This window comes from Podarcis tiliguerta, assembly GCF_965153285.1.
Source record: "Podarcis tiliguerta genome assembly, chromosome: 4".
NCBI lineage: Eukaryota > Metazoa > Chordata > Lepidosauria > Squamata > Lacertidae > Podarcis > Podarcis tiliguerta.
In genome coordinates, this window is record NC_139537.1 from 54,180,598 (window position 1) to 54,198,150 (window position 17,553).

The 17,553-nt window shown below is 39.2% G+C and overlaps 1 protein-coding gene across 8 annotated transcripts in view; it reads left to right on the forward strand.

The window, feature by feature from the left end:
• PKNOX1 (PBX/knotted 1 homeobox 1) overlaps positions 1-15,036 on the forward strand; it is a 30,702-nt gene extending 15,666 nt beyond the window's left edge. For 5 of the 8 annotated variants that reach the window (XM_083437368.1, XM_083437369.1, XM_083437372.1 and 2 more), the window contains 7 exons: positions 1,425-1,595; positions 3,986-4,085; positions 4,938-5,035; positions 5,136-5,264; positions 7,587-7,663; positions 8,275-8,447; positions 9,512-15,036. In XM_083437368.1, the coding sequence (XP_083293494.1) occupies positions 1,425-1,595; positions 3,986-4,085; positions 4,938-5,035; positions 5,136-5,264; positions 7,587-7,663; positions 8,275-8,447; positions 9,512-9,723 (960 nt within the window). In that variant the 3' untranslated portion in view covers positions 9,724-15,036. Of the gene's footprint in view, positions 1-1,424; positions 1,596-1,912; positions 1,991-3,985; positions 4,086-4,937; positions 5,036-5,135; positions 5,265-7,586; positions 7,664-8,274; positions 8,448-9,511 lie in introns of all 8 variants that reach the window. The other 3 variants (XM_083437366.1, XM_083437367.1, XM_083437365.1) reach the window with 1 other exon arrangement.
• The last annotated feature ends 2,517 nt before the right edge of the window (positions 15,037-17,553 follow it).

The window sequence follows — 17,553 nt, forward strand, 5'->3', positions numbered from 1 at the left end:
ATATGGTTGCTTGAAAGAACCCTGATTGGCTCTTTGCTGTGCATGTAGTTCCTTAAGTGGAAACTTCATGATATTTTGTGCCTGCTGATTCTGGCAATTGAGGTGCTTCCTGAATATTGAGCTTATATCCAGAGGCCCTTCTCCTGGTGCCACTGCCTTCTGATATGGGGCAGGTAGTGACCAGGTGAAGAACCCATTCAAAGATGCAGTCTGCTTATTGAACTCTCTCCTTTGTGTGAATATCCATTTGTGTAATATGGCTTCTACCAGGGGCGTAGGAAGTGGGGGTGCGAACCACCCTGGGTGTCATCCCTGAGGGGGTGATAAAATGGCACACCACAGGGGGGGCGGCACTTACCGCGGGGCCTGGTCTGCAGCGCGCCCAGGCCACGTGTCTGTCCTGGGAGTGACGTGGTAGCTCGAGGCTGCACGCTGCCTAAAATGGCAGCGTGGGGCTTGCGCCCGCCAGGTGAACTCCGTGGGCAGCTCGCTGTGCCTCCCCCCTGGGCAGATCGCTGCCCCGCCCCCTGGGTGGATCGCCCCGCTCCTGCTGCTCCGAGTGCCGGAGCAGCTAGCTACACCCCTGGCTTCTAGTTTCCTCTATCCTTCCACACAGCCTCAAAATCTGCTCAAGATTCTTGGGGCCCGTGGGCAGCTGCAGTGGATAAAGATGAGAAACCAGAAGTCCTGTTGTGCAAGTGGATTTTCATTGTGCTCTTTGTGATTCCTTTTTACTCAGAGCTTTTATGCCTTTCCTGCTTTTAATGTTGATTACTCCTGATTCTTTCCCACTTTTTTTCTGCCACTGATTGTAGATTGCATCATCTTGTAATTTTATGTTTTAATTATTGTATTTTTATTCCGTAAGTGTAAGCCACTCTGAGGCTGCATTTTCTTAACAAGTAAAATAAATTGAGTGGTTGGCTTTGTGCCAAATGCACATCTGATTGTACTTGAGTTGACACTTGAAGATAATGCATATTGCTATTTCTGATCAGCTCAACTACTTATCATAGGGAAGTTGGGTATGTGAAAATCTCTGCATGTTGTTCATTGGAAACTTGTAGCCTTGTATAAGAAGAAAAATGGAAAAGGTGGGCTAAATAGGAGGGCTGCATCATACATGATAATCTGCACAAATCAGATCTGTGTAGAAAAATGCATTTATATAGCCTATACATGCTGTGGGCAGTCCCCAGTTTTGTGCAAGCAGTTAACAGTGTACAGTACACAGTTTCCCACATTGAGACAATATATGGGTAGGAGAAAGCAACAATAATTATAAACAGCCCTGTTGAAAATAAGCAAAAAAGTAGCTCAAACATATATTGAACAACTTCGCACACTGTAAATGACATATGCAAATGTTTGTTTTCATTGGTTTTTTACTTGTCTCTGAATTCTTTCTCTTTTCCCTCTTTTAGATGGTAAAGGCAATTCAGGTTCTACGAATTCATCTGCTTGAGCTAGAAAAAGTTAATGAGCTCTGTAAGGATTTCTGTAGTCGCTATATTGCCTGTCTGAAAACAAAAATGAACAGTGAAACTTTGCTAAGTGGAGAATCTGGGAGTCCTTATTCACCTGTACAACCCCAGGTACCTTTCATGCTAACTAAAATATATTTTCTTTATTTGATTTATAATCTGCGTTATCCCAAAGACTCAGGATAGGTAAGATTAGTTTTAAAAACAAACAAAGAAAGAGCAGATAAAATATAAATTACTATGTTAATTTTGGTTGAATTTGTAAACCATGCAATTTACAAATAGATGATCTGCGACTGGCAAGCTAGCAGTTTTTAAGGATTTGTGATATTGTTAAGATTATAAGATCTCCCTTTTTCTTAGTAGTCACGTACATGGAAATGTAATTCTTAAAGAATGATCATAATCTATCAACTCTTTGTCTGCAGTCCAGCAACTTTAAACATGATAGAGATAGCTTGGATTTGCTGGAGCAGCTGTCTTCATGGAAAGAGTCACCAGAAAATGTGAGCAGTAGAGCAAAAATGACACGATTATCATTGCACCTCTTTGGCACTACCTCCTTAGCCTAATTTGGGGGTTGGCTTTGTTCATCTCATTGTAGATAATGGCCCCATCCCAGCAAGTGGTGATTTGTATGTAGAAATAGGGTTCTGTGATTGCTCTCTCATCACATACACAAGGCTTCAGGACATAAAATAAAGCTCCTCACATCCCACAGCCTGCATTCCATGCACATAAGGGCCCAAAAGCTGTGTTATACGAATTCAGATCTCTTGGACTCAGAATTGTTTGCTCTGTTTGGCAGAGTCTGTTATAAGGCCTCAGGTACCTGATACTTTATATCCTTTTATGGAGATACCAGACTTTAAGCCTGGAACCATTTGGAAAATATTTGCTCTACCACTGAGCTATGGGCCCTCCTATACATAACACCTATAATGAAAAATGTGTCCATGCAGGCACTCTGTTTTGTTTAATTTATTGGAAAGTGTAAAAAACCAACTGCTACACAGAAGTATTATATTTTTGAAATTGTATTGCTACACAGAAGTATTATATTTTTGAAATTGAATTGCTAGTAACTAGAGAAACAGAATCATAGAATCATAGAATCATAGAGTTGGAAGAGACCACAAGGGCCATCGAGTCCAACCCCCTGCCAAGCAGGAACCACCATCAGAGCACTCCTGACATATGGTTGTCAAGCCTCTGCTTAAAGACCTCCAAAGAAGGAGACGCCACCACACTCCTTGGCAGCAAATTCCACTGTCAAACAGCTCTTACTGTCAGGAAGTTCTTCCTAATGTTTAGGTGGAAGTTGGTAGATAATTTCATATCTTGTTCATTCCCTATCTTTTCCTTGAACATAAGTCAAAATGCCATCAGAAATGCTATAATTTCAGAGCACACCTCTCAAAACTTTAGCATATGGCTACATTCACCATTCATACCATGAGAGCTCTCCTAGAAGCCAGTCAGACAACATCTGCTCACAAGTTCCATGGCATAAATTAAGTTTATCACTATTAGTATTGAGATACTGGTGTATGTTTTTGAACTTCTTCATTGTGTTTCATTGCATCCATCATGCCAGCCCCATGTCAGTGTACTAATTGTAAATTGCATTGTCATCTAGACTTACCTGTAGATTTGGCCTGGTACCTCAATAAATCAGATAAATTTTAAGTTTGCAAAACATCCAAAATGTTCAAATTTTAAGTGCTTGAAACTTTACACTTCCGGTGGAAAACAATGAAATATTGACCATGCTTAATTGTGAGGATTCATGCATTTTTCTAGCATTGACTTTAGAAGGGCTAGAATTTCATCCCCAACAATACAGTGTTATATATATTCTGACTATACATGTGGTTGCCATCTTTTTTTACTTATAACACAATTCTAAACAAGTCTATTCTGAAGTCCCAATGAGTTGAGCAAGACATACTTCCAGGTAATAGGGTTGCAGCCATAAGCATATTTGCATAACCTTTTCTTTTCTTTTTTAAGAAATGTTGGGATATTCTAAATTATTGTAGAATAACATTTCCTAAATATGCAGTGCATTGACTAAAATTTATCAATTGTCTCTTTTACAAGCACTTTGATTACAGTAGCATGTGACTAGCCTAATATTAAATGGGATAAGCACTGTCAGCTGGGTTACTTCTAATCCAGAATTTGCATATCTGTTCTATATTCTGATATGTGGTTCAATGTGAAGAAGAAAACCCACATTTGGAAAACCAAATATAAACGCAACATGCTGTCAAACTGAAATATCTAGGTTATTTACCACTCCTTTCATTGAATTTCCTTCTCATATTAGTTTCATCACTGTTTTTGATCATACTGGTTGGTAGTGATGACATCATCATTATCCTCATTGGGTTTATGTTTTGAACTTCTCATATTTGGTACAGTACCATTTCAACTTAAAGTGATGGGAGCATCCTTTGTTATAAGTTCCTGTAATTTTTGTTGTTTACTATTTCTAGCCAATTCAAAGTGCCATCACAGGTACGCTCAGTCCCCAGGGGATTATGGTACCTGCATCAGCCTTGCAGCAGGGAAATGTAACTATGGCAACCGTTGCAGGTAGGAAGCACTGAATAAAAATTCAAACACTGCACTCATCGTAGATGTAGTTTGTGTCTGTTAAGTGACTAAGAAAAGGAATTCTTGAGATGATTTTTTGATTACTATGTTTATATGTCGCCTTTCTGCCTGTGCAGTCAAGGTCATTTACAATTTAAAATAATGGCATATAATTAGGTAGGCATGGTATAAAAAATGGGGGGGGGGGAGGATGGGGAAGGATGAGGAAAATGAGAAAATTCAGTACAAATGCATACAAAATAACTGATAAAATGACCAGGTTGACTGAACCAGACAGTTATGGGAGGGAGGGAGCCAAGCCAATGAAATGGGCCATGTGTATTGTTCTCCTATTGAAGCAGCCATGTGGAATGTTTGTTTTATTAAATTTTTTTGTATCCTCATTTTTTATTTTTCTGTTGTGAGTAGCCCTGGGATCTTTGGATGAAGGGCAGTATGCAAATTTAATAAATATTAATAATAATGGCTGCTGTAAAGGTAAAGGTACCCCTGCCCGTACGGGCCAGTCGTGACCGACTCTAGGGTTGTGTGCTCATCTCACTCAAGAGGCTGATGATGAATACATAATTTTTTATATTATTCAAATACAAATTATTATGCAAGCAGCTGGCCTAGCATTTTCACAATAATGGTTGTATGGAAAGGTGAATCAAATGCAATTGTCTTTTAAAAAAAAAAAGCTTATGTAAAATTATAGCGAAGTTTTAAAATAAGTTTTGTGTGTTGTGTAAATAGTTTATTGTTTTGTTTGTTTAATGACATCTATATGAAAATGTTATTATCATACTGTGCCTTTGCTGTAGTGTAATATTGCTATAATATTCTTTTAAGGTGGTACGGTTTATCAGCCAGTGACTGTGGTCACGCCTCAAGGTCAAGTAGTGACACAAGCTTTGTCACCTGGAACCATCAGGATCCAGAATTCACAGGTTTGTTTTACACTATAAGCATTTTTTAGTGAATTTTTTTTTTTAATGGTAATATTATGGTGTGTTAGTAACTGCCTGCTACTTCTGAATCTCTGTGCAGCTCCAGTTACAATTAAACCAAGATTTAAGCATCTTGCATCAAGATGACGGGTCATCAAAAAATAAAAGAGGAGTTCTTCCAAAGCATGCTACAAATGTGATGAGGTCTTGGCTTTTTCAGCACATAGGGGTAAGGTTGATCACAGTGATTTGGGAATCACTACTGTTCTGATAATTTCTGCTGGTATCTGCACGGGGGGGAAATGTTTTGGCAAAATCTGAAGCTTTTAACTACCTACTCAGAATATATTAACTTGGTATATTAGAGTTGAATCAGGCCCAAATTCAGTAGATGTCTATTATATAACCTTGTGATCTTAAATTTCAGAGATATTTTTGGTTTTATTACATCATGCTGAGGATTTTTTTTTAATCCTGTGCTCCCTTGAACAGTAGTCCTTTGAGGGATATATTTATATCTCTGTTAATCTGAACAGTTCCTAGGGGGCTAGAATGCAGTAGTATGTTTCTTTGTGCAGATTGCCTTACTAAATGCACTCCACACTCTCAAAAGGGGCCTTGTTAGCTTAGGGTCACACATGTTTCCTGTAATACCTACATGCATAGTCAGTTACATTATGATCTGAAAGAGCAAACAAAAGTTTTTACAGGTTTACTTCTTAATTCACATGTTATATGTACATTTGTAAATAATTCAGTCCCTTTGGCTATATGTTTATGGAGGCAGGGGAGGAACGCTCAACAGGAATGCTCCACAGTCCATGTACTCATGATCAAATTTATTATACTCAGTCCCCTCAAATTGTATTGTTTGGGCAAAAGTATTTTCAGCTCTAGCAGATAGAGCAATATATGTAACAAGCTACCAGTGCTGGTGGCTTCATCCAAAGGTATTAAAATAGCTTGAACTTTCTATACAGCTAATGTAATATGTGGTCCAGTACAGTGGTACCTCAGGTTACAGACGCTTCAGGTTACAGACACTTCAGGTTACAGACGCTTCAGGTTATAGACTCCACAAACCCTGAAATAGTACCTCAGGTTAAGAAATTTGCTTCAGGATGAGAACAGAAGCGCAGCAGCAGGAGGCCCCACTAGCGAAAGTGGTACCTCAGGTTAAGAACAGTTTCAGGTTAAGAACGGACCTCCAGAACGAATTAAGTTCTTAACCCGAGGTACCACTGTATTCCCTTTTGAACTGGGAATTGGGTATCTATTAATTCTTGACAGTTCCTGATAAATTACTAGAATTACTATACTAAGTACATTATAGATAGTACTAGAAAGAGCTATGTTTCTCTTGTAGATTTTTAATTGGTAATGCTTTTATTTAACTCCACATGGTATTTCATCCATACCATATGACACAATGTGATAAATCCAGCTTTATCACATGCTGTGTTCCCCAAGGATCATGCTGCCTAGCAAGGACAGCTGGGAGAATAATCCCCTCCACATGGACATTTAAGGATAAAGTTATATTGTTAATTCTTTTAAAAAATCATGTAGTGGTCAACCTGGTTATCATTTGAAGGCTGATGTTGAAGCCCTTTCTGGCTTTCTTTTAGGTTTCATGAGCTAGGTTAAAGATGTTCTGAAGCACTTGCCTTCTTTTTTTCCTGGGAGGGAATGTTTTTGACTGCAGCCATTTAAATAATAAATGCTTGACAGTTTACTATCTATTTCTTCTGTTACTGTGCAAAGCATTTTAATAATCTTAGTTTATATTGCACCCAATTACTAATTGTCTTATCAGTTATGCCTAAACTGGGCCAGTAACTGTCAATGGATCAGGGATATCAGCAAAGATTGGTCTGCCAGCTAACATACTGAAAAGATAGAGAATTTAAATTTTCTGTGAGAATTCGGGGGGGGGGGGATACATTCATTACATCTGGGGGAAATTGGCTAGTTCATTTTATGATTTCGTAAAACTTAATATAGCAACAAAAAATTGAGACTAAATGATTTTTTTAAAAGGTAGAGTATGGAGATCCCTGCAGGTGACAGAATCCTTGAAGTTATTGTAGATTTCCTTTCCCTTGCAGTCTTTTTCAATTCCTTACCTGTGAATAAAAGTTTTCTGGGAACTAGCACCAGAGACTATAGAAATTGGAGTACTAGGGATGAGAATGTGTTGATTTTTATAATAGCAGTGAGTATTTTAAGTTCACAGAAGTAGGAGTCTAAATAATAATGTTCCTTTCATTATTGGAGTAATAAATTATTATCTGTAATCGGTGTCATAAAATCAACATATTACATAAAACAATGAAAATTTCAATCTACACATGTGAAATCATTGTGATGTGTGTTGTCAAAAAATTGTTTATCTGGTCAGAAATTATCTAATTAGCATAGAATTAATCCCGCACTAAATTGTATTCATTTTGCTTTATGGTTGCAGTTTTTTGTATTGTGCTTATTGCATATCTTTAAAGAGTCAAAAAGCAAGTTCTTATACCTTTTCCATCCCCCTTCCTGTCTGTAGCATCCATATCCAACAGAGGATGAGAAAAAACAGATAGCAGCACAAACCAATCTGACATTACTTCAGGTTAACAACTGGTAAGATACAACGAATATGCCACTTTTTTGTGTTACAAAATTCACCTATATTGAAAAGTCACGTAGAAATATACAGCATTTTCCTTTGGGCTGCTATGTAAAGCTAAAACTGGACGGGATTGATGTAGGGCAGAGGTGGTCGTGGGCCAGATCCTTACTGGAATCATCCTTGGCAAGTATGCCACATGATTGACAGGTGTATTGTCCTGCCCAGCTGTGAGAATCCCTTGTGCAGGATTTGCATTTTGGTACCACTTTATCAGGCCCATGTTCTGTGCTTTGGGAAGATCCGAACAAAGGCCTAGCAAAGTGATTGTTTCCCCACTCCTCTCCATTGACAGGACAGGAGAAACAAGGAGCACCTGGACCAAGCAGAATCACCCTCCCTTCACATTGACTAATGTTGTGTGGAGGCGATCCTGCTAAGCACTGAATTTCAGTATGCCAGAAAGCTCCCTGCAGGGAACTCTCTACCACATCCAAAGGCAGCAGAATCATACTCCCTTTCTATCAGCCAAGTGTGTGTGTGTGTTCCTGCTTAGCACTGGGCTTGGGTATAGAGAGTCTGATTTTACGGATGTCTTCATAAGATTCATTTTTGGTCATTTTAGGTTTATCAATGCTAGAAGACGAATTCTTCAGCCAATGTTGGACTCCAGCTGTTCTGAAACTCCAAAAACAAAGAAGAAAACAGCTCAAAACCGACCAGTTCAAAGGTTCTGGCCAGACTCCATTGCATCAGGAGTAGCTCAGCATCAATCAAATGAACTTACAATGTCAGATGGTGAGAAGATTCCTCAGCTACTTTATTTACTCTTTGCAAACTGGATGTTTTAGAGACTCTCCTGAGCCTGTCAGACAATTTTGCAAACAGTTTGTATGAAAGGGGTGCAATCTCTCTAGTAAAAATAATCCCTTGATGTAAATGAATTTCAGAGAATTCTAACCCCCAGCTGCTGCTCACACTGTTGAAGGCAGACCAGTTCAGGGCCAGTTTCTTCTTCCGCCGTGCCAGCTCCAGGCTTGTGCAGCAGGGGGTGGGTCTGAATTGGGCCTCTTTTCTGGCAGTTGGCCTGCTGAGGATCCATCAGATTCATCCCCAGCCCTGCTTCAGCACTGGAGCACCCTGTTTGGGGGTCTACACTAGTTACCACCAGTTGGAATACTGCTGGAGCTAACTGCCCAATCAGCTGTGCTTTCAGCATGTGTCTCTGCAGCCAGTGGAGCCCACCAGAGCCAAGTAGAGGGACACCTCTACCCAGCTGTAGCTCCCTCCATCAGCACTGATCAGGCAATTAGGAACATGCCCTTAGCATAGCAGCAGTTCTTCATGGATCACATGATTCATGTGCCACATTGTATTATTTTGCCCTCCTATGTATCGGCACCATTCATATAAACAGAGGTCTGTAATGGCTCAATGTGGTTAAACATGCCTGTGTCTGGTACACACTTTCAGCCTCACACATGTTTATTCAGAAGCAAGTTCCACTTTGTTCACTGGGGCTTGTCCTCAAGTAATTGTATATAGAATTGTAGCCTTAAAAGTTAACAGCTTTGGGATTGCTTTTCATTGGCTGCCCAATTTTAAAAGCACAAACCCACTGTTTATTAAGCTAAATGAGAAACGTGTTCCAAGATGTTCAAAACTCAGAAATCTCAATAGACTAAAACTGACATCTCTGTTTTCGAAATTACTTGTATGGAGAAAGATAATTCAAATACCTTATTCAACTTTCATTCACTTTTAATTTTTAGATCCTTGGCTTTTCATTAATAGGTTTTTCAGAGTAAGAACTGTGGATTTTGTAAAAGAATTGAATTGTTGTTTTTCCTCCCCATTCTCAGGAGCCGTTGTAACAATTACAGCCCCAGTCAACATGAATGTAGACAGTCTGCAATCTCTTTCGTCTGATGGTACTACTTTGGCTGTTCAACAAGTCATGATGGCAGGGCAAAGTGAGGATGAATCTGTGGACAGCACTGAAGATGACGGAGCAGACCTCTCAACCACAAACATCAGTGGGCTGGTCTTGGATAACAGTGATTCTCTGCAATAGGAAGCAAGAGAATCTGGCCTAAATATATAGGAAAAACAATAGACTGACTGACTTTTTATAGTTTGCACAGCAAACATTTTACACAAGTTTTATTTCTAATATGTTTTATATGTAGATATAGAAGAGTGCACTTTTTGTATTTCATAGTCGGCTTAAAGAGTGTCTTTACAGGTGCAGCAACTTCTTTCAAATGTGTTGTTTTTGGTTTTGGTTTTGAAATTCTAGTAATTTAAGAGAGAGAGGAAAAAAACATAATCACCCCATTATTTTCTCAGGGTAATTTTTTCACTCACAAAATTGATCCCAGATTCCCCTAATAAGGGAATGGGGGGGGGGTGTCATGGGACTGCAGTCCTGGGGGAAAGATGATGGATGCCTCGCGGGTGAGTTAATTTTACATTAGCATGGGTTTAAATATACACCCATCACACAATCATCATCTTACTCAATGGTTGCTGTTGTCTATCATCATCTCTGCTGCAGTTTTGTGACATATGAAATTGCCCTGGTGGGAGAATTTGAAAGTACTTCAGTCTCCTGGAGAGTTATGCAATTAGTCCTGTCATTTTAAGATTACTCTAGGTGGTTTAACAATGTAAATGTAAAGCATGTCAGACTAGTGTTTGGGATTTGTTTATGAAGTTAGCCATGTAGATTTGAAAGATGCTTCTGCACCTTAAAAAAAAAAACCTGCCAGTCTGAAATGGGCAACAAAACACATAAAAGAAAGTGGAAACGTGTGAGTCAGTAACGAATGTATGGCATTTAAAATGAACTTAATTTCTCATTTAGTTGTTCGGTGGAAACCCTAGATTCCCCCTGTACCTTTGGATTTTGTCACTGACACAGCTGCTACCTGTCGTTTTATCCACCTGCCCTGTGGCATGCTGGAATCCTGCTTGAAATATGTGGGGTTGAGATAGCGGGGAGGGCAACAAAGGAAGTGGAATGGGCAAAAGAAGCGGTGAGCGTCCCAATTCAGTGGTAGATTTAATGGTGCAAGGGGGATTTCTGGATTGCAACTTAGCAGCTCTACTCATAGCTAGTGAGTCTGTTCATAATTTGCTATAAAACACTTATTTTTACCTTATCAGATTATCGGAGTAAAATATTTTTATAAATTCTCTAAGAATTGGGATGATGACTGTATTGAGCATGAGAAAAATGTTTAGTACTCCTATTTGGAAGGTTATGAAAACAGTCCAAATTGAATAAACATGCCTATGTCATATTCTATGGATCTCTGCTATCCCATAGTGGTACAGCCTATTGTGGCATAAAGTGGTGATGTGAGAAGGACCCATTCCTTAATGGGGTCTTGGTTATTGTTAAGCACTGATTTGTATTCCGTATAAACTAATGTTACATTTCAGTCTATATCGAAACCTGTTTCTCAAGCGATTTGATAAATCGGTGTGCATAGGGAGTAAAAACCCACAATCTTGCCTTATAATCAAGATAAAATCTATAGCAGTACACACCTGTTGACAGAACATGGATATTAGCCTCTGAACTGCGATACATCTTTCCCCCTCACTATTGCCTCTTCTCAATTGTTTGTTGTTTTTATAGCCAAAGTATGTGATAAGGTTAAGATAAAAATGAATTTCTCAAGCACAACCTTACTTGCACAATCTCAGCAATGCTTCAACATACTAACTATAACATTCAGCACTCAAAAATAGTGATGATAAATTAGCCTTCACCATAAATGTCATTAGCTCCCCACCCCATACCTCTCGAGTTTGTTTATAGTCTTGTGTGTAGTGCCATTCATGCTACTGGGAGTTGGTATTAGGCCCTGGGGGCTTGGTTAGCTATTTGGAGGAACTGGGTGACGTTATCTGCACCAACAAAATCCAGATTTATCTCTATCTGAATGTGATAAATTAACATGGTTGGAAGTCCTGATTCAACAAAGCCTTCAAAGAATTTGTTTCCCTGGGGTTTTTGGATGGGCTTTAAAAAGATTTGGCACCTTTCAACAAGCCTTATTTTCCTGTATAGGTAAGTCTGAAGTTGGGAAGAACAAATTACATTTTTATTCTGTTACCTCTAGGCTATATCAGACCCAATCCAAATGTTATGGTGACAGCATGGCTCTATCTACTTGATAGAGGTTCTTTTACGATCCATAATCAATTTCCCACAAACATGGCCTGGGTGAGTGATGTCACTACGCCATCATTATTTGCCTGTCCAGGTAGCTTAGCACTGGTATAGACAGCACAAGATCTGAGATGTTATGTTAACCAGCCCCTACTATACAGAAGTGTTGTTTTTTTCATTGACAACCACACTACTACAATTAATGCTCAAATAGACCCACTTTACAATGTCTTATTTTTATCTCATATTCCATAGGTACTCTCCTGATCACCAGATAAACAAGGCAGCAGACAGAGGTTGACAAGAGTGCTGTGATCTCCATAGCCTCACAGCCTTAGAAAGCTACAAATACAAAGCAAGGAGACAGCCGAGAGATGACAACCTTAGATCAAGAATGTACTGAAACACTTTTCATAAAGTCTAGATAGACACCACATTCACTTTTACAGTTGTGTGAAAGTTGGGTTAACCCATAATTTCTCTTTCATGCTTTTTGAAATTTTCTGAACAGTGTTAAGATGTGAAAAATGTTTACAAGAGGTTTGTTTGAGGAAACATTGGTATAATGTAGCAAGTTTATATAGGAATAATACCATTAAAACCACAACATTTAAGCACCACCACTGAAAGAGCTAATGAAATGCAACAAACATTTGTGCATCTGAACGTACCATAGCTCAATGGTAGTCGCTTCATTGTGTTTTATTGGCTTTAAAATAGTTACCTAAGGATAGCACCCTTTCTTGACTTTTTTCAGTAGCACTTCATACAACCCCCCTTTTTTTCCTTATACAAAAACATTTCCCTGTTTTAGCTGCATATTTCCACTCTCTGATATTAGAAAGTGTTAGCAAGAGATAGACCCAAAGCAACATTTTCTTTTCCTTTGTAAAACGCCTAGACTTGAAATGCTTGTAATGTAATTCAGAGCAAAAGCAGGCTTTCTGAAAGTGTAAAGGGGATTTGGGGCAAAGGCATGTAGAATGGAGTACCCAAGACATATTTGCAGGTGGTAGATTGTGGCCATTTTAAGTAAAAAACAAGAGGGCAGTTGCCGCTCACACTTGGATCTGCTCTCACACTTTTGGGTTTCCCCTCCCAGTTTGGGATGTAGGGGTTAAAACTACTGTGATGGGCTACCTGCATGCAAACAGTTTACTGCGCAAAGTATTTTCCACATGACATGAGTTTATATTTGCCACTGTATGCCCTTTTGAAATACAAATCAGCCAAATGCTGTTGAATTTCAAAAAGAGGCCTCCCCTGTATGCAGGCTTATTTAACAAAAGGAAACCAAACCATTCTTCATTTATTTCATAGCCTCTGAAGTATATATTTTAATGTTAAATTCATTTGTACATGTCTGTTCTCACAGCCATGGTTAACAGATCTAGAAATATCAAAATTGAAGCATGCCAGCCTGTAACTAATATGCTGTGACTTCTATGAGGACAAAACAATCCCACATTAAGCAAATCATCAGTATCTTTGGGATGGATATCAGTTTGATGGTTCTGGGTTTGGACTCCAACTTTCTGCTGAGTTCTGGACATGGGTCGTCTACCCTTCAGCACAAGCAAATTCTTGATATACCTGAAACTGGGAGGTGGCAAATGCTCTGCCTTTCCTTGCTGAGTTGTGTTTTTGTTTAGTTTCATTGCAGTTGGTTGGAACAGTTATAACAGCACTGAGCTAGAAATTGCAGCTCTGCCCAGATACCTTGAAACTTTCTCTTATCCACAGAAATGTTTGGAAAAGCATTGCTGGACTTAAGAAGAGTTTAAACTCTTCAAAACTTGATATCCAAATACATGCGAGCTAAGTAATCACTTTCAATCATCGCATTAGATGAATGAGTGTAGTTTATTTTGATGTGTCTTATAATGGTGCTATTATTTATGACTGGTGTACGTATTGGCATCCTTCTCCTGAGATGGTAAACTGATCCACCAAAACAGAAAGGTATTCTAGTTTTACTCAAAGTCGAACTTTATTAAATGAATGGACCTACCTTAGTCATCATGTCCTTACCTTCAACAGGTCTCCTCTGAGTAAAACTCAGTTGAATGCCACGCACGGTTAAGAAAAATAAACTCTGCAGTAGGTGTCCAGAACTAGCTGTATGCTTGCTATGCCATTAATGTGCAAAAAACAGGGCAGAAGGCTTGAGCTGTGTTTTTGGGATAGCACTGTAGCCTGGCCATGTATGGTCAAAAGGACATGTTTTAAAAATTCTTGTAGTACAAGAGAAGGTACAAAAGATGTTTTGGGAATTCCAGTTCAACTGTAGGAAAGTTAGTATCACTTTAATGAGGTAGTATCTCTACAAAGGAACCCAGAAGTGGACCACTAATCCAGGATTCATGATGAGATTCAGGCTGCATCAGCCAATCATGGTGTGTTCAATTACATGTATCACATTTGGTAGAAATGTGCTAAGCATCCATTTCTCAATACTTAATGTGCTTTACTTTCTCTTTGAAACATATTGGATGTTACTGATCATTGGAATGCCATTACAAGTGGAAGTAGATTGTGTTTACCAAACCCAAATTACATTTTCTTAAACTTGTTTAACATTTTGAGGAGACTTTTGCTTCAGTGACAACTATATAAGGCTTTTGACTGTGTGTGTGGTTCCATCTCATTCATATGCCCACTCCTTTGGATTGTGGCTATTATATAAGTCAATGACAACTGCTTTTACAAGTGCTTGTCTGCCTGTGATAACAGCATTATACAAAGTAGGCTCTTTATAGCATATTTAAATATTGGTTTGTTGATGCAGGAAATACAAAGGAAAGCACGCTAGACTTTAAGGTCCGTAACCTACGTAGGATGAATGATTATGGGTTTTGTCTGCAAAATAAGTCATTGGAGCCCCATTTCTAAAAAAAGTTATAGTATCTAATCCTTATGTTTTGGGTACTTGCCATTTGTTAGAGTCTGTGTATTTTGGCAGAGAGAAAAAAACATGTCTTCAGTTGTATCAGGAAATATTTTATCTTCATAATTGACAATCTTTAAAATCTAAACTCTGATAAACTTAGTTGTTCGGTTTGTTTTGTCATTTAATGAAATATTTGAACCAGCATGGCAAAATAATTATGATTCATCAATGTGTTTTACATGAAACCTCTGAACTCAAAGCATGATTTCTTCACTTTGTGTTTTAAAAGTAAAGTTTCACATTGCTTTAATTAAGGTCAATTGTCACATTACTGTGTTCCTGTTTCAGTACTCTATAATGTAGATATCAATTTTGTTTTTCTTTTATACATCAGTTTTGTTTGGAAATCCTTCCCCAGGTATTTAAGTTGGAAAATATTTTGCATGTTTCTTTTCACAAGTCATTATTTAGATTATAGGAGCAAAAATGCAACATTCTTACTGATCTGAGAATGTTGTGTTTTTAATTGTAGACAAGCTTAACGAAAAGCTATGCAATGAATTAGTTCAAAATATTTTCTCTCTTTGTTGTTCTGAAATAAAAGTGAAATAGTCCTTTAAAATGACCATTTAGAAGGTCCTACCCCATGCCAAGCTAGTTTTTTTTAATTTCCAGTTAGGCTCCTAATAGGGCAATCTTATGCATATCTACTCAGAAGTTAAGCCCCAGTGAGTTTGATGACACCACCTGGTAATTGTGTATGATTTCAGGCACAATATTTGTAGAATACTGACTCCCAAGAGAAATGGTAGTAGCTATGTGGATAAAATATTGAAACAAAATACTCTTATGGGGCCTGTTACTAAGATACTTGAGAGTCACTGCTTACTGAACATTCGTGCAGATGCAACACTGAGAATCAAGTGCCCTTGCTTTTAAAATTTTATTTATTTGCCATAGATAGCTTATTTAATATTGTAATACTATATTTGCGCTAGTCCATCACCATGCTGACCCAACTGGGGGATCTGTAGCATCCTGGATTTTCATGAAGGCAGGGCAGGGGCGTAAAAGAGAAGGCAGGTTACACAACAGCCGTGGTTGTGGCATGGGAGCATGAAGGGTCTGACACTGAGAGGCAACAGGAAACAACAGGAAATATCTGAATAGATTGGGAAGGGAGAAACACTGAGGCATTTGTTTGTTGATTGGTTGTTTAAAAAAAAAATTACCAAGGCGAAATAATAGAGATGGTTATGATACAGAAGCCAGCGTCAGAAAGCCAGCACAGCAAAGTCATTCTCAACTTGCTTCTTGCTGTACTCAAACCTTGTTTTAGACCACCGTTTCTTTCCTCTCAAAATCTCACTCAGCTTGCTCTCCTCAGACATTTGCCATTGTTTGAAAATCCCTTTCCCCTTCAGCGCTGTTGCATCCCTGTTTTACTCAGTCCTTCCCTTCTTCCACTCAGCTGCCTCATAGTGAGAGGTAAGAGTCCTCAAATTTCATTTCATTTCTGGTACCATGTGTTGTCTACTACACAAAAGGCTCATCCACACTTCTGCTTCTGCTGTGCCTAGAAAGAACAGGTCCAAGCAGTTTTCCCCTTGCCCTGCTTCTTCCCAAAGGAAAACCCACTCCTTAGCAATAGATCAGAACAAAGAGCAACCCAGGGAAAACCCAAATTGCTGTTTGCGCTGATTGAGCACTAAAGAGCGGTTTTCTCCAGGGCAAGAGGAAGTGTGGATAAGCCCAAAGTTCCAAATTCAATGCAGTAATGTAGGACAGGCATTTTATTATCAAGCAAACACCCATACAGGTGCAACATCCATCACTTAACCTTCTGCAGCTGAACAAACAAACAGCCTTGCTCTATTCATCTTAAACGTACAGTAACATATATTTGCAGAAGTGTGATATAGGAGGGAAGAGGCATGGAAATGGGGGTTGTCTCTATGCAAAGAGAAGTTGGTAAGGGGGGGGTGAAAATTGTCTGCGCAAAGGGAGCTGCAGGATAGGAGGTTGGTATGGAAATGGGGGTGCTCTGTGTGGAAGGGGTAGTTGGAGAGAGGGTGGAAAAAGAGTGAAGGTGAAAATGGGAGAGTGTAAAGGAGGGTTGCTAAAAGCGGGCAGGAGGCATGAGCATGGGGTGAAGATGAAGGAGCAGGGGTGGCTTCATAACTGGGTAGAACGGGAAAAGGGTGCTTAGTAGTTGCAATGTGTGGGAGGATGGCGATGCAGGAGATGACCCTGGAGTTGGTCTGTGAACAAGATGGAGGTTGCGCAAAAGGAAAGGGGAGAAGAAGGCATGGACTTGGGGGTGAGGTTGAAAACACGTGCAGACCTGACTTCAGAACAGAAGGGAGACGCTGGGATGATTTCTTGATTCAGCAGGCAAGTGGAGGGATTGTCAGGGAGAGGAGTATATAAGTGCAGTATATATAAGAGCATAAGAGTATATAAGAGCAGGGTGGCAGAGTCCCCCTTGTATTGTAATAAAAACAATCCAGTTAGCCAAGAGCAGTCCGTATTGGAAACCAAAAGGGGGGGGGGAGGATTGTAGTCTTTCTCATGTTGCTATGAACCCATTTTGTTAACTCAGAAGCAGGATGCATAAGCAGCAGCTTTAAGATGAGTGCATGCATTCAATATGTGCAGCTGCTTTTTTGCAGTTCTGTACATGGATATCTTGCCCACAAGCATTTGGGGGTTCTCTTCCTGGCGTTTTCTCATTGTATGGAATGCATGGGTGGTGATGTGCTGTCCCCCTTTGTCAGTGATTTCATACTTGCTTACTGTCTCTAGGTGCCACTATAGTGCTGATGGCTTCA